A 23291-nucleotide genomic window follows, 5' to 3' on the forward strand; every position below is an offset into this window, starting at 1 on the left:
GGAAATCGATGCTATGTCTATGCATGATTTGCCCCAGGAGCATTATGTAAATGGTGAATACGAGGGGACCCAAAATAGAACCCTGGGGGACCCCACAGAAGAGAGGCGCACAGGAGGAGACATCTCCAAGCATTGCAGAGAAGGACCTGTTCAACAGACAGGAGATGAACCAATCCAGTGCCAAATCACTGATGCCAACATAATATATCAGACAATTGATTAAGACATTATGGTCCACTGTGTCAAATGCTGAGCTGAGGTCAAGGAGAATTAAAATGGAATAAAGGCCATTGCTCAAAATTCTCGGTGCATCTGTGGGGCTATTCTTCAAGTTTGGGCTCGGTTGTGTGGAGCTTTTAGGTTAAGCTGCCATCTTGGCCAAGGTCAGTTGTGACCAAGTAAATGGCCACAAGATGGAGAGTTGCCATTTACTGTAGAGTGAGATGTAGTTTTCTGTCAATATGAAGAGTAAAGAGGTGACCATGCAAGTGAAGAAGATAATAATGAGGCTAAGAAAAAAGCAAAAATCTATCAGAGATATCAGAGGTAGTTGGTTTGCCAAAATCAACAATTGGGTGCACACTAAAAAAAAGCAGAATGTCTAGAAAATGGTGAACGACCTGGCAAGTCTTGTGGATGAGTGGAAAATCATTTGCATGATGAAGAAAAACCCCTTTATGACTGTGTAGCAAGTCAAGAATTCTCTCTGGGATGTAGGCGTACATATTTCCTTGTCAACGACCAAGACTTCATGACTACCACCTCAGAGAATAACAGAACTGAAGAGAATCACAAAAAATATATAACTGTCCAAATACTTATGGTCTGAACTGTATATATTCTGTATCAGCTCGTTCCAGCTCTTCATTGAGGCTCTATAATGTTTTTTACCTCAAATGGCTGCACCATCTAGAATATTCCTATCAAATGTAAATGACCTAGATGTGCAGCTTGTCATGCAAATTTCCCCCATATTTATATTTGGATCTCTAGTAGCATTTGAAATAAAACTCTGTGCAGATCAGTGAGGTTTAAGGGGTTAAATACAAACCAGGAACAGAGCATTGAGGGACCTGAAATTGTCAGAGGTGATTACTCCTGATGAATCCAAGTCCGTTTTTCTTTAATTTGCCCAATGGTCTCAGTCAAAGCTTTTAGTTTCTAACTCACTTGGATGGTCACTTGAGAATTCAAATACTGTATGTACACCTGAACTGTTTATTTTGTCTGCATTGTATATGTTGGAACACTCATAGCTTAAATATCAGTTAAACCTTTACCTACTTCAAGAAGACGAAGAAGAGGAGAAACATCACTGATTAATTCTGTTATGCTTGCTTACAGTACATCCACCATCTCTAAACCACTTTTTGCTGGTCTACAAGTAAGCAGTCCATCAAACAAAATTATTATCTGTAAGGATGATAAATACCGTGGCAACCATCCCTTCAAAGGATTTGTCAATAAATACCATGGCAACATGTTGTCAGTAGTATTCTTGCCTTGAGGATTTACATGAATGCTACATCCACCGCAGTCTCTAAGGACAGTCTGGGTAGTCTTGTGACTCTGAATTGACGATAACTAAATAAACACTGAATTCTTTATTGAAACCAGCCCCCCTGCTACACGCACACAGACACACACACCAACAGACATGCACAGTTTAAGGTGTTTGGGATACACACGGCTTAGGCAGGCTCATAAAAACAGATTAAACCATGATGGAGCAGGGAATCTGCAGAAGTCAGATAAACAGGGTGAGGTTATGAAGAGTAGAGGAAGATAAGGACGAGAATGACAAGAAGCTCTTTTGTTTCTCCTTTATTTTCTGAGTCCTGCTCCCACCCTGCTTTCTCCCTCCTCCTGACTGTTTTGCCTGCTATTATGTGAACACTAAAAACGTGCACTCTCACACACAAAAAAGCTCAAGGCGTAAGCCACCTACACTTAAGTCATTGTTCTCTCCCTCTCTCTCTCTCCTGCGCTCTTCTCTCTCTCTATCCCTCTCTGTGGTTTTAATTTTCCAAATGTTAAGGCTTTAATTAATAAGGGAAACAGAGAAGCACTTAATTGAAAGCATTCCTGAGAATATCAACTACTACTCCTGAGGACTGCTCCATTTTCTCCTTCTCAGCAACACAATGCCCAACCAAAGCCTCACACTCCTCGTGCTACAACACCACACTCCATTTTATACCAGAGTTAAATTGCACAGGATAATGTTGGAAATCCTAAAAAACTATTTCTTAATATTTCTAAAATAATGCATCTTTGGGACTTAAATTGTTGAATGATTTCATTTAAAATGAACACTCGCTCAGATGTATGTGCATGCACACAGGTATTGAAGTTGTCACTTGTGTTTGAAAGGACTGTGGTTATTGAGCTCTCCTAATGGCCTCAGACTGTCCTCTGACACTCTATGGACTGACATGTTATTTAATCTATTTTCAATCTGTCATACACTAGATTACAGACTACAAATGATAGGATGAAATCTCTACATTAAAAGCTTTGAAATGTTGGCTCAGAAAAGACACTGAAGAAAAAATGATGCATGAAGATATGATTTTGCCCAGAATTCCCTCTTGACCAGAGGTGATTTGTGTAAGGCACAATAAGTAGTTGATCAAGAGGAGAGAAGCTATGTAAGTAACTCACATCCACTTTCTCAGGCAGCCGATCAAAATGGAGCGGTGCAGTGCTGAAACCTGCACTCCAAGCTAAGAGGATTACAGCTGAACATCATCCAGCGTCCGCGGCCAGACGAAAGTCATTCTTGACTTTAAGAAGGACAGTCTCATTATTGTGTGCTCCGAGGCCTGATTGGCCCTATTGTACATTGGCCTACTGCACTTTGAGATACTCACAATTCTCCAATGTTAACAGCTGTGCCAGAGCTGCGACACTGGAGCATTTCACTTGTATTGTGATTCTGTTTATTCCACTAACATGCAATTTATTTTCTATGCAAATTTCTGTTACCATGTGTAGATTTAATTTATGTATAAAATGTGAAATATTAGTGAGATCTGCCAAGTTCATGACAGAGTTGATCACCGTGGTTTGGTACAGTATTGAACCTTGTGCTAAGGACTAAGAGGATTAAAACTGAGCATCTGCTGACTCAAGATTCACAGTCATTCATAACTTTTGGAGGAGCAGTGCTATGTTCTCTTGTTGGCCATATGATGCATTTGCCTTCTGCTACTAGATGATCACAACCCCCCTGTCCACCATTCTCAATGAAGCTGCTGCACTTGCACACACATTGCTTGAAATAGAGTGAAGTCTGCCTGCTAGTTTATGTAAGACTGAACAGTTTGGGGAAAAAATAAATGTGATTTACCTGACCCACATTGCAATGACGATTTAAACTGCAGCTGTTTTCCATAAAATGAAAGGGGAAACATTGTATTTTACATACATTTGTCCTAAGCATAAAATGAAAATAATCCATATAATGCAGTTGCATGTTGTTAAGTAAAGTCAACTTCTGAGAAATGTTAGCTAGTTTTCTATTGAAAAAAAGATTAGCCAATTTAGCTCATATTTAGTGAGATATAAAATTTAAATGGTTACGTGTAACTAAATACATTTACTCAGGTGCTGTACCTAAGTACAATTTTGTGATACTTGTACTTGAGTATTTCTATTTTCTGCTACTTTATACTTACAGAAATTTTCTATTTTTCTTTTTACTCCATTTTATCTAACAGTTATAGTTGCTATTTACATTGCACATGGAAAACTATGAGGAGTTTATCAAATATAATCTTATTGTTTTTGTAGTTAAATACTGCTTACATGGTAATGTATCAGTAATCATATCCAGTAATACAGGGCCTGCATATATGATAATGCAACACTGAAAGGGGGAATTTTACTGAATGAGTGTGTTTACTTTTGATACTTCACGTACATTTGGTTGCTGATACTTTTACGAAATATTCTTAGATTTTCTAAAAATGGAACTCTAATTCTTATTTCATAATGGAGCATTTTTAACCACAGTAACTTGCAGTAACTGATTTTACCACTTGGGGGCGCAGCGTAAATGAGTTGTGAACACCGCATTGAGATGTCATCACTTTTAAAATTGACATGGCTTGTTGGCATACAGTTGTTTATTTACATATCCAGTCGTTATGCAGCAACATTATTATTCATTTGCAGTCGTGTTTTTGTGCACTTGGTGAATGTAAGTCCAATATTCACTCTCTTTTACCAATTCCCCGGGGGAAATAGCCTAAGTAGTTTAGTTTTAAGTCCTCTTCAATACAGCATGATGTTCATTTGGTAAATTATGGTCCCATTTACTTTAAATTTGACGATCAAACAGGGTATGCTTTAGGGCGCGGCTACGTTGTGATTGACAAGTTGCTACTAAGGCAACAACATTGGTCAGGGGACGTAAACATGGCGTAACCCCAGGTTCACAGAGTACAGGCGTAGCTGTTGCTATTTTACAGTGTGTTTTCAGTTCATGAAAGTTAATTGTAACATTTTGGTCACCTTAAAAAAGTCTTGCTCAGCATTTGGTTGTACTAAAAGACCCTCTAAAGTGTTGGATGTTCATTTTTTCCGATAAACACATTTTCATGGTTTAAGTCCGTTTTTTGCTATTTAAAATTAGTATTAGTATTATCACAGTGAATCATAGTCTGTACATCAGTGGAGGCTGGTCCATAGAGGCAGAGGAGGTTGCTCCTCCTCTATTTTTTAAGAGGCAAGAGGGAGATCAAAATATAAAAAAAGAATATTTGGTCGAAATAAACCATTACCAAATCTCAGTATTATTTATAAAATATTTTTTCTCTCTTCTTTGGAAAAATCCATTATTGAAATTCTGCTTCAACAGCGACAACTGCAGGGCAGGAGGAGGAAGAGCAATATTGACATTGCGTTGGTCCAATGACAGTTTCCAGATTTCATCTTCAGTTCTTTCCACTGTAAGGCAGAGTAGCAGCAGTACTGCTCTTTATACATCTGATTCAGAATCGATTCAGAAAGTCCAAGAATCGATTCACATTTTTCAGTTTTGCCACGGCGCTGTTTTCCATTTTTTCCTGACATGAATTAGCTCGCTAAATCCCATAGATGGCGCAATGACGCCGCCCCGGACCCAAATCCGGGGGCAAGAAGCAGATGAAGTGTGTGTCATGGAGAGGCAGCGAGCAATGGAGTACCTGCCAGAAAAACAAATACAACCTGGTCCATCGGTTATGAAGGCGATCATTTGGATATATTTTGGATTTTCTTATCTCGAAAGGAATAAGGAACGCACTTCCGCAGGTTTGTGCCATTGTGGGCTTATTTATTTGTAACCACTGTGAAACAGTCAGAAAATAAGTCTTATTGATCTCATTCACCAGCTGCTTCACTAGCGATACCAGCGCTCCCTCTCCTCATTCACTCTCTAGCTCGCTCGACCAGTGCTTCTCTCTCTCGTCTTTTTGAAATGAGTCAGGAAGCCGTCAGCAAAGCCTAACTTTACTTTTAACGTTATCAAACGAAGAGAAATGTCCTCCCCTCTTCCTAGTAATGTATTTGTCATATGGCAGGGTTGTACAGCGTTACAGGTTGCGTTTCTCCAAAAGTTGACTCTGGTTCAACTTTCTCGCTGCGGACCCTGCACCCCCATAGCATAAACGCACAACGCACAGCAAGTCTGCTGCCAGCGGGCAAAACGTCTCCTTGAAGCTTACGACAAACCGCCAAAAACGAGCCAACAAGATGCAGCAGCGAAACAAGCGTTTAAACAGCTGTTCTGTATTTTGAAACAGTCAATAAAATTCAGTAAATAGCGAAGCTGCCCGATTCATTACTTTATATTCATGTTGTAAATATACAAATATCAATTGAATGTCAATCTGCATGAGAAATTAAGAAAAAGAAACAAAATTGGTTAGCCTGTAATAATCACTCGCTAATAGTGATTAATTTTCTTGTATGCACTTTGCAGCTAAATGTAGCAGGCGGCTACTGTTTGTTTGATTTTGTGAATTGAAGGAGGAATTTAAGTTATTTGAGGTTTTACACTTAGCAGTTTATCTTAGCAATCATTTTTATTTTTGTATTAAGTCTTCGTTTGACCCTTTGTCTCAGGGTTGCTTTGGTTTCCTATTGACTAAAGGAACATAAATCTTACTCAGGTTGACATTGAGTAGCAAATGTTTACATTTGATTCAGTGTGATCTTTTTTATTTGAGACCTATAAAAGTGTCTACTGCAGTCAAATGGAAAGAGTAACTCAAAACATCAATCTAGAATCAAATCTATGAATGTATTGAATCGAGAACTGATTTCGAATCGCAAATCGAATCGTTTTGAATCACGAATCGATTGTGAATCAAATCGTGACCCCAAGAAATCGAATCGAATCGTGAGATTTCCTGAATCGGACACCCCAAGGAAACACATGTAAATCATGTGATATGTTGTCTGTTTTTTGATGAGAACATAAATCTGTTGTATGGAACAATAGAACAATACAATAAATTTGAATTTCACTTTGTTGGTAAAATGGCACATCCTGAACCAGCCCATGGCTAAAATGAGCACTTCTATGTTTAGAAACAATATGTATATGCTAAATGTATTTAAAGAAGCAGCCTTTTCACCCCTCGGGTTTTTGTTTTTGAAAGCAAATTGTTTTATTGGCATATACAATTGCCCCCCACCCCTCCAATTTCATCAGGTGGGGGACAGTGATATAGTATGATTTGGTTTGTTGTAAGATTCCATGTTGGTTTTCCTCCTGTCCTCCTCAATGTTTTGAGTCACCAGCCGCCACTGCTGTACATGCACCGTGCTAACCAAGCTAGCAGCTAGCGTTAGGGTCAGTATCACTATCTCATCCAAATATGGTCACTTGTCATCACTTCTGGCTCCAAAAATCCAAGATGGCGACAATCAAAATGCCACACTGAAGCTACAAAATGCAAGTTCACAAACCAGTGGGTGGCGTAACGGTGGCCACGTCCATTATTTTATACAGTCTATGCTCTTGGCACTAGTGCTTCAGCCTCAAGATGAAAGTTTCCTGTTCTGCAGTCTGTCTGTCACCAGTTCAGAGATTATTCCCAAAGTGTTTGCTCTCTGCTGAGGTCCTGGGGATCCCTGCTTTAGTTTAAAAAGGTAAATATCTTCTGCTTTATGCTAACATGCAATTCTGTTCAGTACAGTTTGTGTTTGTGTGCTTGACAATATGGTTGCCAACGCTGCTGGCAATTTTATTGTTGTAGCAGAGCTGTGTTTGGGTGATGATATAGAGATACCAAGATTTAATTGAGGTTATTTAGAAACAGTGTTGTCATTACATACTTTGTCCACCAGAGAGTACTGACAAGTTTAATAACAAGTACGCCTTTGTGCTGGTCTTAGTCACAATTCATTAATAAGAAAATTTAAGGGACCCTTTCACAATTGTTCATGACATGTGTTTATGTTAAAAAAATATCAAATATCAATACTGGTGTTGATTTGTTGTAGGTGGTAACTTGGTGTCTCTGCTTGCTGCTAGTTTCTGCTCATTCTGCTACCATTCTTGTATTATTTGCATTGGTATTCATTATGGATTACTTTCTTGTTGTGGCTGTACTTATTTTAATTTCAATATTATTAGTGACTGGTGTGTGCACTATAATGCTTTCATGCAGTTCATTTACTAGTCATGAATTTGACATTTGATTATTATGTGTGTTCTGGACTAAATTGGTTTTGCAACATATTTTGCAAAATAGGTAATTGCCGTTGTTTGGCTTATTACAACCTTGGGTCTTTACTATATATATATATATATATATATATGTGTGTGTGTGTGTGTGTATGTATTGGCTTTGGGGATGTAAAGATGAATGTTGTCTTGGCTTCATGGGAAACTCTAGATGTTTTTTGGTCACACACTTTTATAACATTTTTTCCACACACTTCATAATCAGCTCTACTACTCGTCATGACATAATTACATCTTCATTGCTCCTGTTTTCCGGCACTCATTCTTAACCTCAAGTTTATTTTGATCTGCTGCTTATCAACAGCACATTTCGTAAGAAAAAAATGATCCTGATGCGAGCTATGTAATGTTTAATATTCTCATGGACTATTAGATATAGGGGGGCTCAGCTATAGAAAGTATTCAAATTGCATTTCAGTCTACTTCCCTCAAGAATTTCAAACATCTGATGAACCAAACTTAACTATTTGAACTGATCATATCTGACTATAATTAGCCTCCCTCTCTCTTTTGTAAGGACTTGACATAACACAAGTGTGCTTCAGTGCGCATGCGTGCACACTCGTATGCATGCTCTCACTCTCATGTATACACACACACTCACACATACGCCAAAACACACATTTATTTTATGTCTTTGCTTGATTTATGCTGCCTACTTCACATTTGCTTTTTGATCCTATGGCTACTTGTTTGCTTATTTTTGTGGATTACATGACTTTTGTATTTGCTTATAATGTATATTGAGGTGAGATACCTTCCATAAACCTCTAGGGATGTTTTTAAATCTCACCTGTGCAATTTGCCTCTTCTTTTTTGCTGTTGTGTTGTGCTGCTGCTTTGTTTTACTGTGCAAATAAATAAATAAAAAATAAATAAAATAAGTAAGTGAATAATTACTTACTGTATGTGCTGCATAGCGGACGTGTGTTAGCCTGCTGCTGTATGTTACGTGAATTGCTGGGTTTAGATGGTGGTGACAAGGTCAGAGCGTAGACACTAAATATAAACTCAGTACATATTACATATTCTGTATTTACATAATGCATCTTTTCTGTGTGAGTTGTCTGAAAGTGTATTGTGTGTTGCATGTATGATACCAATGTGTGTCCATGTCTGTCTAATGTGTTAAGCACCAGTTTGAATAAGATATTGCTCTAATTGTTCTACTGTACCTGTCCACAGTCACACAAACTTATGGATGCCTTTCTGTTTCATTTCATACAGCTTTATGGTAAAATAACATTTCTGTCCATGTGATCAATTAGCTCGTCTCAAAAATACACCTTTTAACTTATCTCCAGATGAATAGCTTTTCTGGCAAAATGTATTTGTTTTTTATTATCTTGCTACACAGCTGTTCTTTAAGTAAAAAAAAAAAAAAAAGAAAGAAGTTTGACAGCTATAATTGTCGCCAAAAACTTTAAATGAACAAAATTGCTCTCTCACATGGCAGTTCTAAAACAAATCCAGTTGGAATTTGAATGTGGATTAGTCAAATTTACTGTTTCATATCTGGCTTAAAGGACTGTGCCATGCAATGGGAATTCCTTTTGTGGATAACTTCCCTGTTTTCTGGAGGTGACCTGATCATTTTGCATGGGATGGACTTCATCCCAACAGAGAAGGTAAACAACTATATGGCCTGCAATATTGAACTCACACTGAAGTCCTGTAAACCGTCAAAAGACTGACATCCACATCATGTAGGAATTAGTCGTACTTCAGTCATTTTGCAATATCAATACATAAAAATACCCGCCTGTTCCTGCTGTACCTATAACACAAAGAAATACCACAAAAGCTTAGTCTAGCGCATTAAGGTCCCTCCAATCCCTCATTATGGCAGAAACACATACTACCTAGTGAAAATTGAAAATCAGTCAGTGTCAGTGAGGCCCAGACCTGATCCGATAAAGTTAGCACTTTTGAATATTAGATCGCTCTTTAGTAAGGCATTAATGATTTTATTTCTGAACATGGTCTTAGCTTTTTATTTTGAACTGAAGCCTGGCTTACTTCAACTGCTTCAGTTACTTTGTTAGTCTTCTCCTCCTAATTTCCCATTTTTATGCTCCAGTAGACAAAATAAAAGGGGGTGGGATCGCCACTATTTTCTCTGGTAGTTTTACCTGCACTTGATGTTCTTTTGGCAGTTTTCTAAAATTTGAATACTTAGCAATGATTATCAAAGCACATCAGCCTGTACTTACTGTGACTGTCTATCAGTCCCCAAAACATGACAGCAACTTCTTATCTGAGTTTTATGATTTTATCTTCATTGTTCTTACCAGTCATGATAAAATCATTTTACTTGATGATTTTAATTTTCATGTCAACAACTACACTGATTCGAGGGCTTTGGATTTCTTGGATCTTGTTGCTTGTCTCAGTCTTGTTCAGCATGTAAAGATTGCCACCCACATTCATGGAAATACACTGGACTTGGTTATTACTAGGGCTGATGTTGATGTTGATATTTTATCCATTGCCAAAGTCCCTGTTTCTGATCGTTTTTAACATCACTCTTTCTACATTGAATGACTTCCCAGAGACTGTTGTTGTGAGGCGTAACATTAAATTTATTATTTACAAATTTTCAAATCTGGTGAATACCTTTCCTCCATCCACCACTGGCTTAGTCGATGACCTTGTTGATGATTTTAATGATAAATTAAGATTCTCATTAGATACAGTTGCTCCTGCACAAATAAAAAAAATCAATTAATTTGCAAATCACCATGGAAAACTGCTGCAATTTGTCAGCTGAAAAATTGTCAAAAAGCTCAGAGACAATGTAGAGAAAGCAAACTACATGTTCAAACTGATATTTTTAAAGATCCAGTTATAATCTACAGTACAATAATGCAGCCAGGAAAGAGAGACAAGCCCATTTCTCAAAGATTATTTCAGACAACCAAAATAATCCCAAAGTGCCTTTTTCCACAATTGACAGTCTTACTCTCTCGTGCTCTCAGTTTTCATAAAAACCCAACTCTTAAATGCAACGAATTTGCTTCATTTTGTAAAGAAAAAATAGTTCTATTAGAGCCAGCACTGTAAATACGGACACTTCCTGGGATCTCCGTGCCCATGGGCCTCCATCTATTTTATCGTCCTTTGATATGATGTAAGAAGATGCCATCTGTAAAGTGATTAGCAGGATGAAGTCTTCCACTTGTGTTCTAGACCGCATCCCAACCAAGCTGTTTAAATCCTATTTCCAAAGCCTCTCCCAAGTAACGACAAATATAATAAACTCCGCTTTTAATCTGGGCATCTTCCCCACAGCTTTCAAGACTTCAGTGGTGAAACCTCTCCTCAAGAAATCCAATCTAGATTACTCAGAGCTAAACAATTACAGACCCATTTCTAATCTACCTTTCCTTGGTAAACTTTTAGAGAAAATTGTTTTTAATCAACTACTTGTTCATGGTTCTTACCCAGTCTGGCACTGTATCCCTCCACCAGATGCCCTCAGACTTTTTCCCTGTTTATTGATCTAGACTGAGTGGGGTTAGGCCCTTGAAGTTGAAATTAAAGTTTACTTTCACACTAGTTGTAAAATGTGACTGAGGAGTTTGACACACCTAGTTAGACGTTTAAGATGCAGTAATTTATACACCATGCACTTCATTTCACATATCCTCTGTATTTACATTCAGGGCATTTAGCAGACATTCTTATCTAGAGACTGACAGGTGTTTTTGCAATGGCTGGACTCTCTGTAACTTATCCCCAACACATGAAAAAACAAGTTTGTTAACATTTGTTTTTGTAGATTTGAATAATTTACATTTACAGCCTCTGTGTGCCATATGAGAAAAACAGCATCATTATGAAGTTGTAAAAAAGAATTTGCAGGTTATAGTGTACTTGTGTATTTAAGTTTATTCATGTAGATTCAAGATCCTTTTATTGTCATTCAGCAAAACATCAGTGATGCAAAGCAGATGGGCTTATTGGATATATAAGCGGATCGTGTTTTTGGTTTTCTGTTTTGTTTCTGTTTTCCCTGAGTTTTTCCTCGTGTCCAGCCTGCTTTTCTCTCCACACTTCCTTCCACACCTGAGGGGTGTAATATGAAGCAAGTTTAATATAACCAGGCTTTCTTTGTGTGAGCTGGCTTGACAAACCCTAAACTTGCAATCAGAGATAAGTGTTGTCACGACGGTGGTTATCAACTTTCTTTGTTAACCCAGGCGTTCTGCTTCGGGCTCTGTGCGTGTTCTCATAAAGGGGGCATTTGGTGCATCATTTGACTTTTCTTCCACACTAAATGGACCGATTGCATGCTGCATACTTCAGTCAGGAGGAACAGGTCATTATAACGGAGAGCTATGAAGAATATATGACATTATCACAGCAAAAATCAACACTGTTGCTGCAAATAAGATGAGAGAGGAATGATGGTAGAAAATTGCTGATTGTGTAAATTTGTAAGTATATATATTTATTTTACCACTCAGTGCTCTCTCAATGCCTCCAACATTTGGAGTTCTTAAACTTTAAACTTAATGCAGCAGATTTAAACATTATAGTCAAGAAGTGCATTTAGGTCTGACTCTGTCCCATAATGAAGGATACATGGAAATCACTTTAGTTTTTGGCCAAATCAATGTGAAATTAAATGTATAGATTGAATATGATCTGTGATAAATACCAATAGACTATCAGCAATGTTAAACGGACTTGGCAGCAAATCAGGTAGTTTGTGAAAGGGCTGCACTTTTAGCTGATTTAAGCCGAAACTTGGAACGTAACCTGCTCTGGACCAGATTAAGTTTGCAGCATCAGTTACCATGGTGATCTAGCCAGGTTAAAAGAGAGCTACCTTTGTGTCATTGAAAAAGGTATGTTGCGCCTAAAGCGCAACATACCTCGCTAACCCACTAATCTTGCTTCGTAGTACACCCCTCTGCCCTGCATCAGTCTCGTTAGCTCTGCCCTGCTTCCTGTGTCTTCCCCAGCCTGCCCTTGTGTCTTGCCACCTGTTCCTTGTTGTTTCATCAGTTCAGTTTGTATTTAAGTCATGGTTTTCAGTTCAGTTTTGTTGGATCCTCTGCTCTGTTTGTTCAGTTCAGTTTTACTTTGCTTACACCTGCTCCACTCCACATATCAACAGCAGCATTTTAGGAAAAACTCCAATCTGGTTATCAAGCAAATAACAGTACAGAGACAGCCCTACTGAAAGTAGTAAATGGCCTGAGAATTATTGTGGATGCAAAGAACATGGCTGTCCTTCTTCTCTTAGACCTCAGCGCAGCATTCGATACAATCGACCACAAAATTTTAATTGACAGACCTGAGAATTGGGTGGGTCTCTCTGACCATGTTTTAGTTTGGTTTCAGTCTTATTTAACTGGTAGACAGTTTTTGTCAGCCTGGGTGCTTATGTATTAGAGACTCATGGTATTGAATATGGTATTCCTCAGGGAAGCATTCTTGGCCCAATTTTGATTTTGTTATATATGCTCCCACTTGGAAACATTATTAACCATCACCATGTCAATTACCGTTTTTATGTTGATGATAGACAATTGTACATCTGTGTATCACCAAATGACACCAATGCACTGCATGCTCTCTCTTGACTGTCTCACTGGATGGGTAAAAACTTTTTAAAATTAAATGAGAAAAAAACGAAATTCTTTTAATAGGACCCAAAGCTGCAAGAGAAAAGCAGTCACAAACTTGGGAGTGATTTTGGACTCAGTTTTAAATTTTAATTCTTAATTTTATTTTCATTTTAACATTCTTTTTTCATCTACGAAATATTGCCAGTCAGACCTCTTTTTTAAATTCAGAGAGATGCTGAAATGCACAGTCAGACTTTTATTACTAGCCGTTTAGACTATTGTAATTCCCTTTTTAGTGGATTACCCAAGCAGGTACCACCGCGTCTGAAAGTGAAGCCAATGCATTAAATGCCTTAAACCTCCATTCTCTCTAATGGCCATCAGGGGGCGACTCCACTAGCTCCAAAAAGAAGTCCATTTGTATAGAAGCCTATTAGAAAATGACCCTTCTTCTCACTTGATTGATTACCTCAGTAAACTGTTTCCTAATGGGTTTATGATCTCAATCATTAGTTTCAAATTTTCCTCAGTACAGCATGATGTTCATTTTGTAAATTATGGTCCCATTTAGAGTAAAACAGATGATAAAGAAGGGTATGCTTCAAGGTGTGGCTACCTTGTGATTTACAAGTCAGTACCATGGTGGTGTGTGGGGTGCTGTAGTTGGACCCTGGGAAGCTCCTCCCCACCTCCACACCCTCATCTAAATATGGTCATTTCTCATCACTTCTGGCTCCAAAAAACAAGGTGGTGACAGTCAAAATGCCAAACTTGAGGCTTCAAAATGGGAGTCCACAAACCAATGGGTGACGTCAAGGTGGCTACGTCCATTATTTTTATACAGTCTATGGGATTACCTAAAAAGTCTATAAGAAAACTACAGCTAGTTCAGAATACTGCGGCCAAAGTCTTGACTAAAACAAAGATGGATCACATTAGCCCACTGCTTAAGACACTGCACTGACCTGACCTTCTTTCATTTTATGTTCCCGCCAGATCACTAAGGTCCTCCACTGCTTTTATTTTAAATATTCCTTATGCATCCCATAAAAGTAGAGATGAGGCAGCCTTCTGTTTTTATGCCCCAGTTGAGTTTCATATATTCAATAAATATATAATCTATACAAATATTCACCCCTAAACTTGCCGTTTAACAGTTTTGATGTCGGCATTCATTACCTGTATACTTTGTTATTGTTATGTTTTCCTACCTTTGTCTTTGATTGAGCTGTGCAAAGAGGTCTGTGAAGTTTCTTGAACCTTGAAACTTGGATCTTAAATGCTGTGAACAAAAACTAACAGAGAATGAATCACTGCCATAGACTGTATATAAAAATGGACGTAGCGAGGTGTCACTCATCTTTTCTGTTTGGAAGCAGGATCTTCCAAATAAGGAGTGTGGGATGTTGCCTTTCAAGCTCTGGAAACACGCCCCACTAACTCAGTCCAAAGCTAATGCTACCTTACTGGGAATACTGGGAAAGAATGATTGAGTTAGTAATTTTAGAGAAAAGTTGACACTTTTTAAACTTGGAGCCAGGGATTTTTTTTTTCTTTGGAACCAGCATCTAGCAGCATTGTACTTCAAGGTACTTCCGCACTGGCTTGGGAGCCCCAACTTAATTGGGACAACGTCTAGATGACAGGTAGAGAAGTTAAAGTGAGATGCTGTCTCCTCTAGGAATGTTTTAAATCACCCAGCACAGTGGAGCACTCAGAAATAATAGATAGGACCCCATTAGCAGGGGAGCTGTGGGTGATGTTCCCAACTCTCTTTTTGGATAAAAGTAGGAAGAAAAATGAAAAAGTCGTTTTCATGCTTCCCAGGGAAGTTTTTTTTAGTGGGAGGAGCTTGGAGTATATGGCATCACGCTGAGTAGCAAACTAGCACTGTGGCGAGTAGCTCATGTTGATAGGGTGATACTCATTTCACTTTTCACACACCGATATTGAACTGGGTCGTCTACTCAGGTCACTGAAGTTTTACTGGTGTCAGTCAAGCATTTCTGTAGAGCCCTCATCAGCCAGAACAACTGAAAACACCTTTGCTGTGATATTTAACTGGATGTTCACGTGCAGCAGCCTCCATTATATGAGCCAAAAGAAGTTCACACAATTTACAACCATTTATACTTTTTTAATGGTATCTTTAGTACATTTTTGTCCATTCTCTACATTATTTATTATTTACCATTACAAATACTTTCCAAACTCCACCTCTGTTTAGCCTTGGTTTGTCAGCAGTATTCAGCTCTCAAATGAGAGCCAGCATGGTGACAGTAAGAATGTCTGAGTGCTGTCACTTCCTTTCAGATGTCTGTGTTTGAATAAATTCAGACATCTGTTTCAAGATTGTTTAGTTGAAGGAACATTAATAATGTAGTTAGAAACACAAATATTGTCTCTAAGACAACGCAGATCTCACTTATTTAAAACATTAATCCAGGATGATGAAACATTTAATAAATCTGCAGCAAGACTCTATAACTGATGAAAACACGTGTTTGATTCAGCATGCGCACACAACAGATTATGAAGATGTCAGCCGTGCAGTCAAATGTCATTTCTTGGATTTCCTTGTGTAAGACTCGGCTGCTTAAAGGTTGAAAATGTCTCCAACTGTGGCTGACTGTTCTCCGTTGTATGTACATGCACTTTCGTTGCCCTTTTTAAAACTGTGATATTTGGATTTGACAATTGACAATAATTTGTACTGAATAAAGGAACTACTCAGCATGGCCGGTTTAGACTAAGATGGAGTAAGAGGGGCCATTAACAAATGTAAAATTGGGAAGGAATGCGATGAAAGTTTTGACTTGAAATCGAAGGGCTTTAAATTTTTCCGACAGATCAAGTCAGATCTCACTATACGCTTGTGGTTTCATGGCTGCACGTCCCCTTTGGCTCCATTACAGTTCCACACTTTGACCCTTGTCCTAATTAGAATCAGATATCTGCCTATAATGAGTGTAATGCAGCCTGATGAGGTTACGGCAGCAAAAAGGAAGGCTGATGTTTAATGGTGCTTACAGTAAGGCGTGTGAGCTGGTGCGTGATGGATGCCATGCGCTTGGATGGCGATGGGAACGAAAGTCAAATCATGTGTTGGGAATATTCTACTCAGGAAAGTGGATGCGAGACAAAAGTTGCATGTATCAGTTTGGTGGATTTACATTTCACCGAAGGTGTCTCCCATTTCTTAGTTTTCCGCTTGTTTCACAAAATCTCCCAATGTTCTTTCTGGCGCTGCTTTTATTTCTTTCTTTTCACTCTCCTTTGCTCTTTTCAGCTTTTCTTTTGCTGAGTCTCAACTCTTCGGGGATTCACACGGAGAAATCAATTTTGCCTGGCCTCTTTGCCTTTGGAAGGGAACATAGGCATATATAAATATTCACATGCGGCTATTTCAGATCCTCAGCTTAGGGACTGAACTAGTGGATGAGCTGTTCTTCTGTTTGATCATGAAGCCTGTATACACACGTCTCTATGGATGATTTCTTTCTTTCCCTGCGCGTCACTTTCTCCACAACTCTTTCCTCACTACCTTGTTCTCTTTCTTAATTTCCTCTCTCCAAAACTTTGTTAAAATTGTCCTCAACAGCATCTTTATATCTTTTAATTTCCTTTTCTTTTTGCCTTCCATGCAGGGACTTCATCCCTCTTTCCTTCTGTCATTTATCATACTTGTCTTGTTTCTTAGTTCTCTTCATCCTTCCCTTCTGTCTCTCTATTCCCCTTTCTTGTTCCTTAGCTCCTTGAGTACTCTTTTATTTTATTCCTCATATCTGTCACCATCCTATTGTTTTTCTTCCTTCGTTCTAACCTTTCTCCCTAATCTACTACCTTTCTACCATCTTCCTCCATCTTTTTAACTTTTCCTTTCCTCATTACTTTGCACCTTTTGTTTGTTCCTTTCATTCATTCATCTTTCTCCCTCATCGGTCATTCTTTACTGTTCTTAAATATAAGATAACACTGAGTCCCTGTTTATAATTAATGTGTCTTTACCCATGTGACCTGAGTTTTAGAAGCGGATTCATATTTCATAAACTGCCTTGAACTCATTGAGACAGAGGCTCTGCGCTCTAATTTAAACGCTGCTCTTCATCACGCCTCTACATGGATGAACACTTGTATACAAGCTTCATTTGGGACACATGCAGCGACAAACCAAACACAACTCAGAGCAGTGTATCCATTTGGAGAGATGCTGCAGCCACCCATATTATCCCCACTTCCTCTCCCCTGGCTGCTGGTCTGTTTGGTGCTGATAACTACTTCATGGATTTCTTTCACAGATACCCCTCTGCCTTTAAATCCTTGTGCCTTACTCATCCTCTCTCTATCTCTCTCTCTCTCTCTCTCTGTCTCTCTCTGTCTCTCTCTCTCTTTCTCCCCCCCAATTGTCAGCTTTGTTTTACAAACAGAGCAGTGATACTTTCTCTCAGAGGCTTACCTCTTCCCCTGCCCTTGCCGGCTGTCAGGCTGGATCTGCCGTGACAGTGGGCATACTTGGAAACACCAGTGGACACGCGCGCGCACACACACAATCACACACACACACACACACACACACACACATAGAGCGATTCAGCACTACACGCAAACACACATGCATAAATATGAACACCATGCAAAACAATCAAAGTAGACGTTGCACATGCTTGTGCTCTATTCAACCTCACCTTGACCTGACACAAGACACCTCGCTCGCTCCCCCATGCTGCTAATGCAGCTCGACAGGTGTGTGTATATGTGTGTATTAGTGAGTTTTTGCATGTGTGTGCATGTGCTTACAGTCATTCTGATGCATATTTTATACCAGGCTGCTGAGTGTGTGAGTGAAACTAGGACATGAAGGAGGCTAAAATGTATCCTGTTTAAAAGTGGTTGGGTTTCTCTTCCCAGCAGCAGATGAATGTGCGTACTTATTACCTTTTTCACTTTTTAACCATTTTTCTTTCCTTTCATTGCCTTATCATTCAGCCTCAGGGCTCATTTTGGAAGTCTGTCTATTAGCCACACACACGCACAGACGGATGTGCATACGCACTAACAAAAGGGAGGCATACAAACACAGACCACCTCAGCCGTTTGAGGACACTTTCTGTTTAATGTTATTTATAAACAGCTTTTGAGTCTGGCATTGTTTGATAACCACATACAAAACATTTGGGTTGCACAAAGAAAGAGAGGAGAGGAAAAGAATAAGGAGATAGAGGGGAGGGAGGGAGCAACGAGGGTGTAAGAGGAAGGAGTGGAGAAGGTGGAAAGGGAGGACGAGAGAGAGCAGACGGACAGAGAGGGAGGAAGGGAGGGCAAAGACAGAGGAATGAGTAGAAGGATAGAAAAGAAAAGAGGAGCAGTGCAGTGTACCGTTTATCTTGAATGAGTCAGCAAAACAAAAAAACGACAAATGAAGAAAAAAAAAGAAATAATCATAATAATCATGTTAAATAAAAAATAAAGTTCCAGCCCCTAGCTCCCTTTTAATTTTTTCAGGGAACCTGTGAGACACAACAGAGAGTCAGTTTCTCTTTTTTTCTTTTCTTTTTTTTTTTTTTTTTCATACAAAAGTCATCCTCATGGGAATAAACAGACACAATTTACATCACCTCTGGGTTCACAGCAGCACAAACAAGTTCACCAGTAGGGGTCTACTAATCCTACATGTCAGGAGAATGACACCAGTGACAGGCCTCTGTTCGTCCCCAACATTTAGATAGATAGACACGGAGAAGGCCGGGCTCAGAGGGAAACACACACAAGCAGGATACAAATGTGGCCCCTGCTCATCCAAATCATGTGTTTTTAAGTTGCCAGCAAACCAAACCTAATCATTTTTTTGTGCTTTTGTCAGCATGTCATGATTTTAGCTGTTTAGCTACCTTTGCATACAAGGGCAGCTCCTTTCTAAAATAGTATTTATATCTCTGTAATGCTATAAGAAATGAAGAGTCTTAGTCTAGCATTACTGGCTAGTAAAGGTACCCGGATGGCCCGTGTGTGTCTGTACAGGTTTCACCTATTGTAATCGAGCACTTTAGACTTTGGGTTAATGACTCTGAAAGGTCTAAAGTCAAAGCCTGGACAGCATCTGTGGTGCCCTGCTCTGGCATTTGAAAGCCCTGGACTGACAGCGGTTAGTACTTTGCAGGAGGACAGGAAGGCTGAGAAGGGGATTGATCGGGCTTTGTTAGGGGTTGTGTGTGTGTGTGTGTGTGTGTGTGTGTGTGTGTGTGTGTGTGTGCTTCAACCGCTCCAGTTCATACAGGGCGCCGTGTCCCACAGTTCTCTCTGTCCTTTTATTTCCTGAAGAAGAATCCAGAGCCACAGAAAGGGGTTCCAGGAATTGCTCTCCTCAGACGTAGCAGCATTAGTATCCAACTGTCCAATCAGGGCTTCACAGAAGTCCATCTGTTTGGGAAAGCACTGAACACACCAGAGAGGACGAGAGAGGAATTCTGAAGCAGTTTCTTAGTCCTCACATATTCTGAACTGCTTTTGTTTTCCGTCTTCAGCGATTGATAAGACCATTGCCAGGCATGTATTGCAGTGTTGTGGTTGGTCATCACTGATTGAAGGGCTGATTTTTCCAGCATAAGAAAACATCCTTTGACTATTTGGATTGAATCATCTCTGTGTGAAGGATTAATTAACCTCCTCAGTATTACAGAGGAAAGTGCATAACAGTTCCTGGGAATCAGAAGTTTTGTGAGCCAGGTTCAGGCCTCAGCCTTTCCTTGGCCTGCTCGTGTTGACCTCTCAGGCTCGTTGAGGCCTCTTGTTTTGTAATCAGTGAGGTTGAAGAGCAAATGAAACCATCTCCTCCCTCCGTAGTTTGTCCTCATTGGCTACTGGCTCTCATTAGGCACTCTTGCAATCTAGCTTCTTTCTACTCGCATGGCTTTAGTGATTTCTTTAGTGGACACGCACTCATACAAACAGTAACACAGTAATCGCTCGCTCACTCACTCACTCACTCAATCACTCACTCACTCACTCATTTAAACTTACTGTGACCAGTTGGCTTTCATAATGATTAGGTTAATTTCGGATGGCTTTTAAGTTGTTGGGATGCAAGAGGAAGGGAAATGGACACCTTTTAACATGGCTAGAAATATTGTCAGTTATATTGATGTTTCACAACTCCAGTGGTGTTGAGTTTAGACTGAAAGCCAAGGATACAGATGTGCATTAAAGTGGCTTCACCCTGCTGTGAGACATGCGAGTAAAACCACTTTAGTCGTCAATATATAGTGATTACAGTTATTACTGCTAAAACTCTTCACAGTGACTCATTTTACTGCCACAGTATTTTGTTTTTGGACCTTACGGTGCTGTAGAGTGAGCAGTATGACAGTAATGAATGACTGTCTTTGTCTCAGCGTGAGTGACAGATGGAGGGTGCGCTGTTGTGTCAAGAGGGCTAAACATAGAGACTGAGCCTTGAACTGTTTTGAACCTTATTGTTCTTCTCGCCATTATTTGAAAGAATCATTGGCTTGTTATTTTATGTGGCTGTACAGTTTTTAAGAGAACATAAATTCCATAAAGCAATTGATGCCACAGAGAAAAAAAAATTCCTGTTGTTCCCCTTGGTGACATCATCAAAGCAATGGGCTAAATTGTTTTCCCTGACTTCCGTGTTTTCAGTATGACTCATAAACATCCCTGCCTTAATACCGAAGGGATAATTGGACAGTAGATATTTGATAATTTTCTTTATACAGTCATGTACACAAACAGTTATGCACACACGCCTCATTTAAAGAGCCAGGGCAGGGTGGTTCAGAAGAATGAATCATAAGGTTGCATCACCAGCACAAAAGTGTCCATTTCCTGGATCAGCGTAGGATCACAGAGATGAGTGACAGCAGCAGAGCTGATGCGAAGCAGAAAATAGAATCTGCAAAGCGTGACCCTGCTTTATTATTAGCTCTCTGGACCCCACTCGGTGGGCCGACCGAAGTTCTAGGGATGCACTTGTTCTTCCGTCTTGAAGTCACAGACAGGTCATATTTACCTCCATCTGGAGAATAGTCTTTCTCACCCCCCTCCCGTAGTACCTGCACCTCATTGAGCCCCCCTTTTGCCTTGCGGCCCCGGCGGGTACAGTTTCTGCGGCCTCCTTTGGGTGGCCGCGGCAGGGGTGAGGGGGAGGGCAAGTTGTACTGATCCCCGTGGGGCAAGTACGGCCGCTGATGGTGGTTGTGATGGCTTCGGTGGCGATTCAGGTGGTTTAAAGACTCCCCGTGATCCGTCTCCTCACCTGGGGCACCTCGTGCATGACCCTCACCTGATAAGCAACTGGGAAGCTCCTCTTTCTTCACTGCTTTGAGGTCCTTCCCCGCCAGCTCTGGTGGTGAAACACATATTAGTGAAGAGGTGGAGCCTCTGAACCTCCGCAGCCAATCCCAAAGTGACAGGGCCTTGCAGTCACACTCCCAGGGGTTGTCATTAAGTCGAAGGTACTCCAGAGCCGACAGCAGGGTGAGGCTGGCGCCAGATAGCTCAGTCAGGGAGTTATTGAACAGGTACAGGGTGGTGAGGCGCCGCAGGTCATGGAAAGCCTGGCGGTCAATCCACTGGATTCGGTTCTGGTGGAGAAGCAGGCGGTCTAAGACCCCCAGACCACGAAAAGTGTTCTGGCGAAGGCTCCACAGTCGGTTGCCATGCAGGAAGAGATGACTGAGGTTCAGCAGGTCAATGAACAGGTCGTCCTCCAGGAACTCTAACTGGTTGTCCTGCCAGAGTGTAGGGGAAGGAGAAAAGGTAAAATAAGAAGTTTAAAATGTGGTCAATATCTATCATTACTTTATGTGTAATTTAGTACACATATACTATCTTGTCATTGATTAATATCAGGAAAACATTCTTCTTGATTTTGTGACATTGATTTCAACAGTGGCATACCATAGTGTAGCTTTTAGCTAGGTTTCAGCATCACACAGGTAGAGCTGAAGCGATTAGTCGATCAACAATAATTGTTTTGATCATCGAATAATTGTTGCTTTTATAAATATCTTTGGGTTTATACTGTTATTCAGATACAATAAGACATCTAAAGATGTAAAATTTGACTCTGGGAAATTATAATGGCCATTTTCACTATTTAGTGACATTCTATAAACAAAACGATTAATTGAGAAAATAATCAGCAGATTAATCGATACTGAAAATCATTAGTTGCAGCCCTACACACAATAAACCAATAACATCATAACAGAAAAAGCACACATATTTTACAACATCAACACAAATCATAGTTTTTTTTTTTTTTTCACAGAAGACATAATCAAAGGACAGTGCAAGTGCAGGATATCGCTGGACTCTGCAGGGAGTTCAAAGTCTGCTTTATTTTTTGATGCAAGACGGTCGGATGGTCAGAGATCTGTACAGCTTCCAGAGTGCAGTGGCTAGAAAAAGTGGTGAGCAGTGTAAGAGGGGAGAGAGAAAATGATTTTTTTTTTTTACCCTTTTGAGTGATACATTTGAGAAGTCGTGACTCTGTTAAAGGAAAAGGAAAGGCTAGTGATTGAGGGTGATCTTCTCACAACTACTGTGGGTGTAGTTTTCTGTATGCTTGACAAGCTGCTGTAACAAACTGTTATAGATGACGTAAGAATGCTGTCAAACATTCAAGCTGTAACCTTTACCCCTCTCACTCACAGTGTCAATATCAATTGATTTCCCATCAATAATATGCATATGAGAACCTTTTCAGAAGCTTAGAAGCTTTTCTTGTCATGAACCACCATGTAATTAATGAAACTGCATCCTCAATCCTGGATCCCTATACTGTTTACCTACAGTGGCTGACCACAGAAGCCATACTGTAGGTTACCTTAGTGCACTATATGTGAGGGAAGCTGCACTCAGGATAACAGCTAGCATTTGATCAGCATCCAATTCATAAACAGTAAGTGCTGAGCCAGGATGATAGACAGATTACACTGTAATGCGATTGT

At 39.8% G+C, this 23291-nt stretch overlaps 1 protein-coding gene across 1 annotated transcript in view; it reads right to left on the reverse strand.

Annotated features, from left to right (window-relative positions):
- Nucleotides 1-18408: 18408 nt before the first annotated feature.
- Nucleotides 18409-23291, reverse strand: part of LOC122996057 (reticulon-4 receptor-like 1) — a 93365-nt gene continuing 88482 nt past the window's right edge. Inside the window, exon 3 of the mRNA XM_044371582.1 lies at nt 18409-22067. Coding sequence (XP_044227517.1) covers nt 21168-22067 — 900 coding nt within the window. The 3' untranslated portion in view covers nt 18409-21167. The remainder of the gene's footprint in view (nt 22068-23291) is intronic.

Source organism: Thunnus albacares, chromosome 13 (genome assembly GCF_914725855.1).
Source record: "Thunnus albacares chromosome 13, fThuAlb1.1, whole genome shotgun sequence".
In the NCBI taxonomy this organism is placed as follows: domain Eukaryota; kingdom Metazoa; phylum Chordata; class Actinopteri; order Scombriformes; family Scombridae; genus Thunnus; species Thunnus albacares.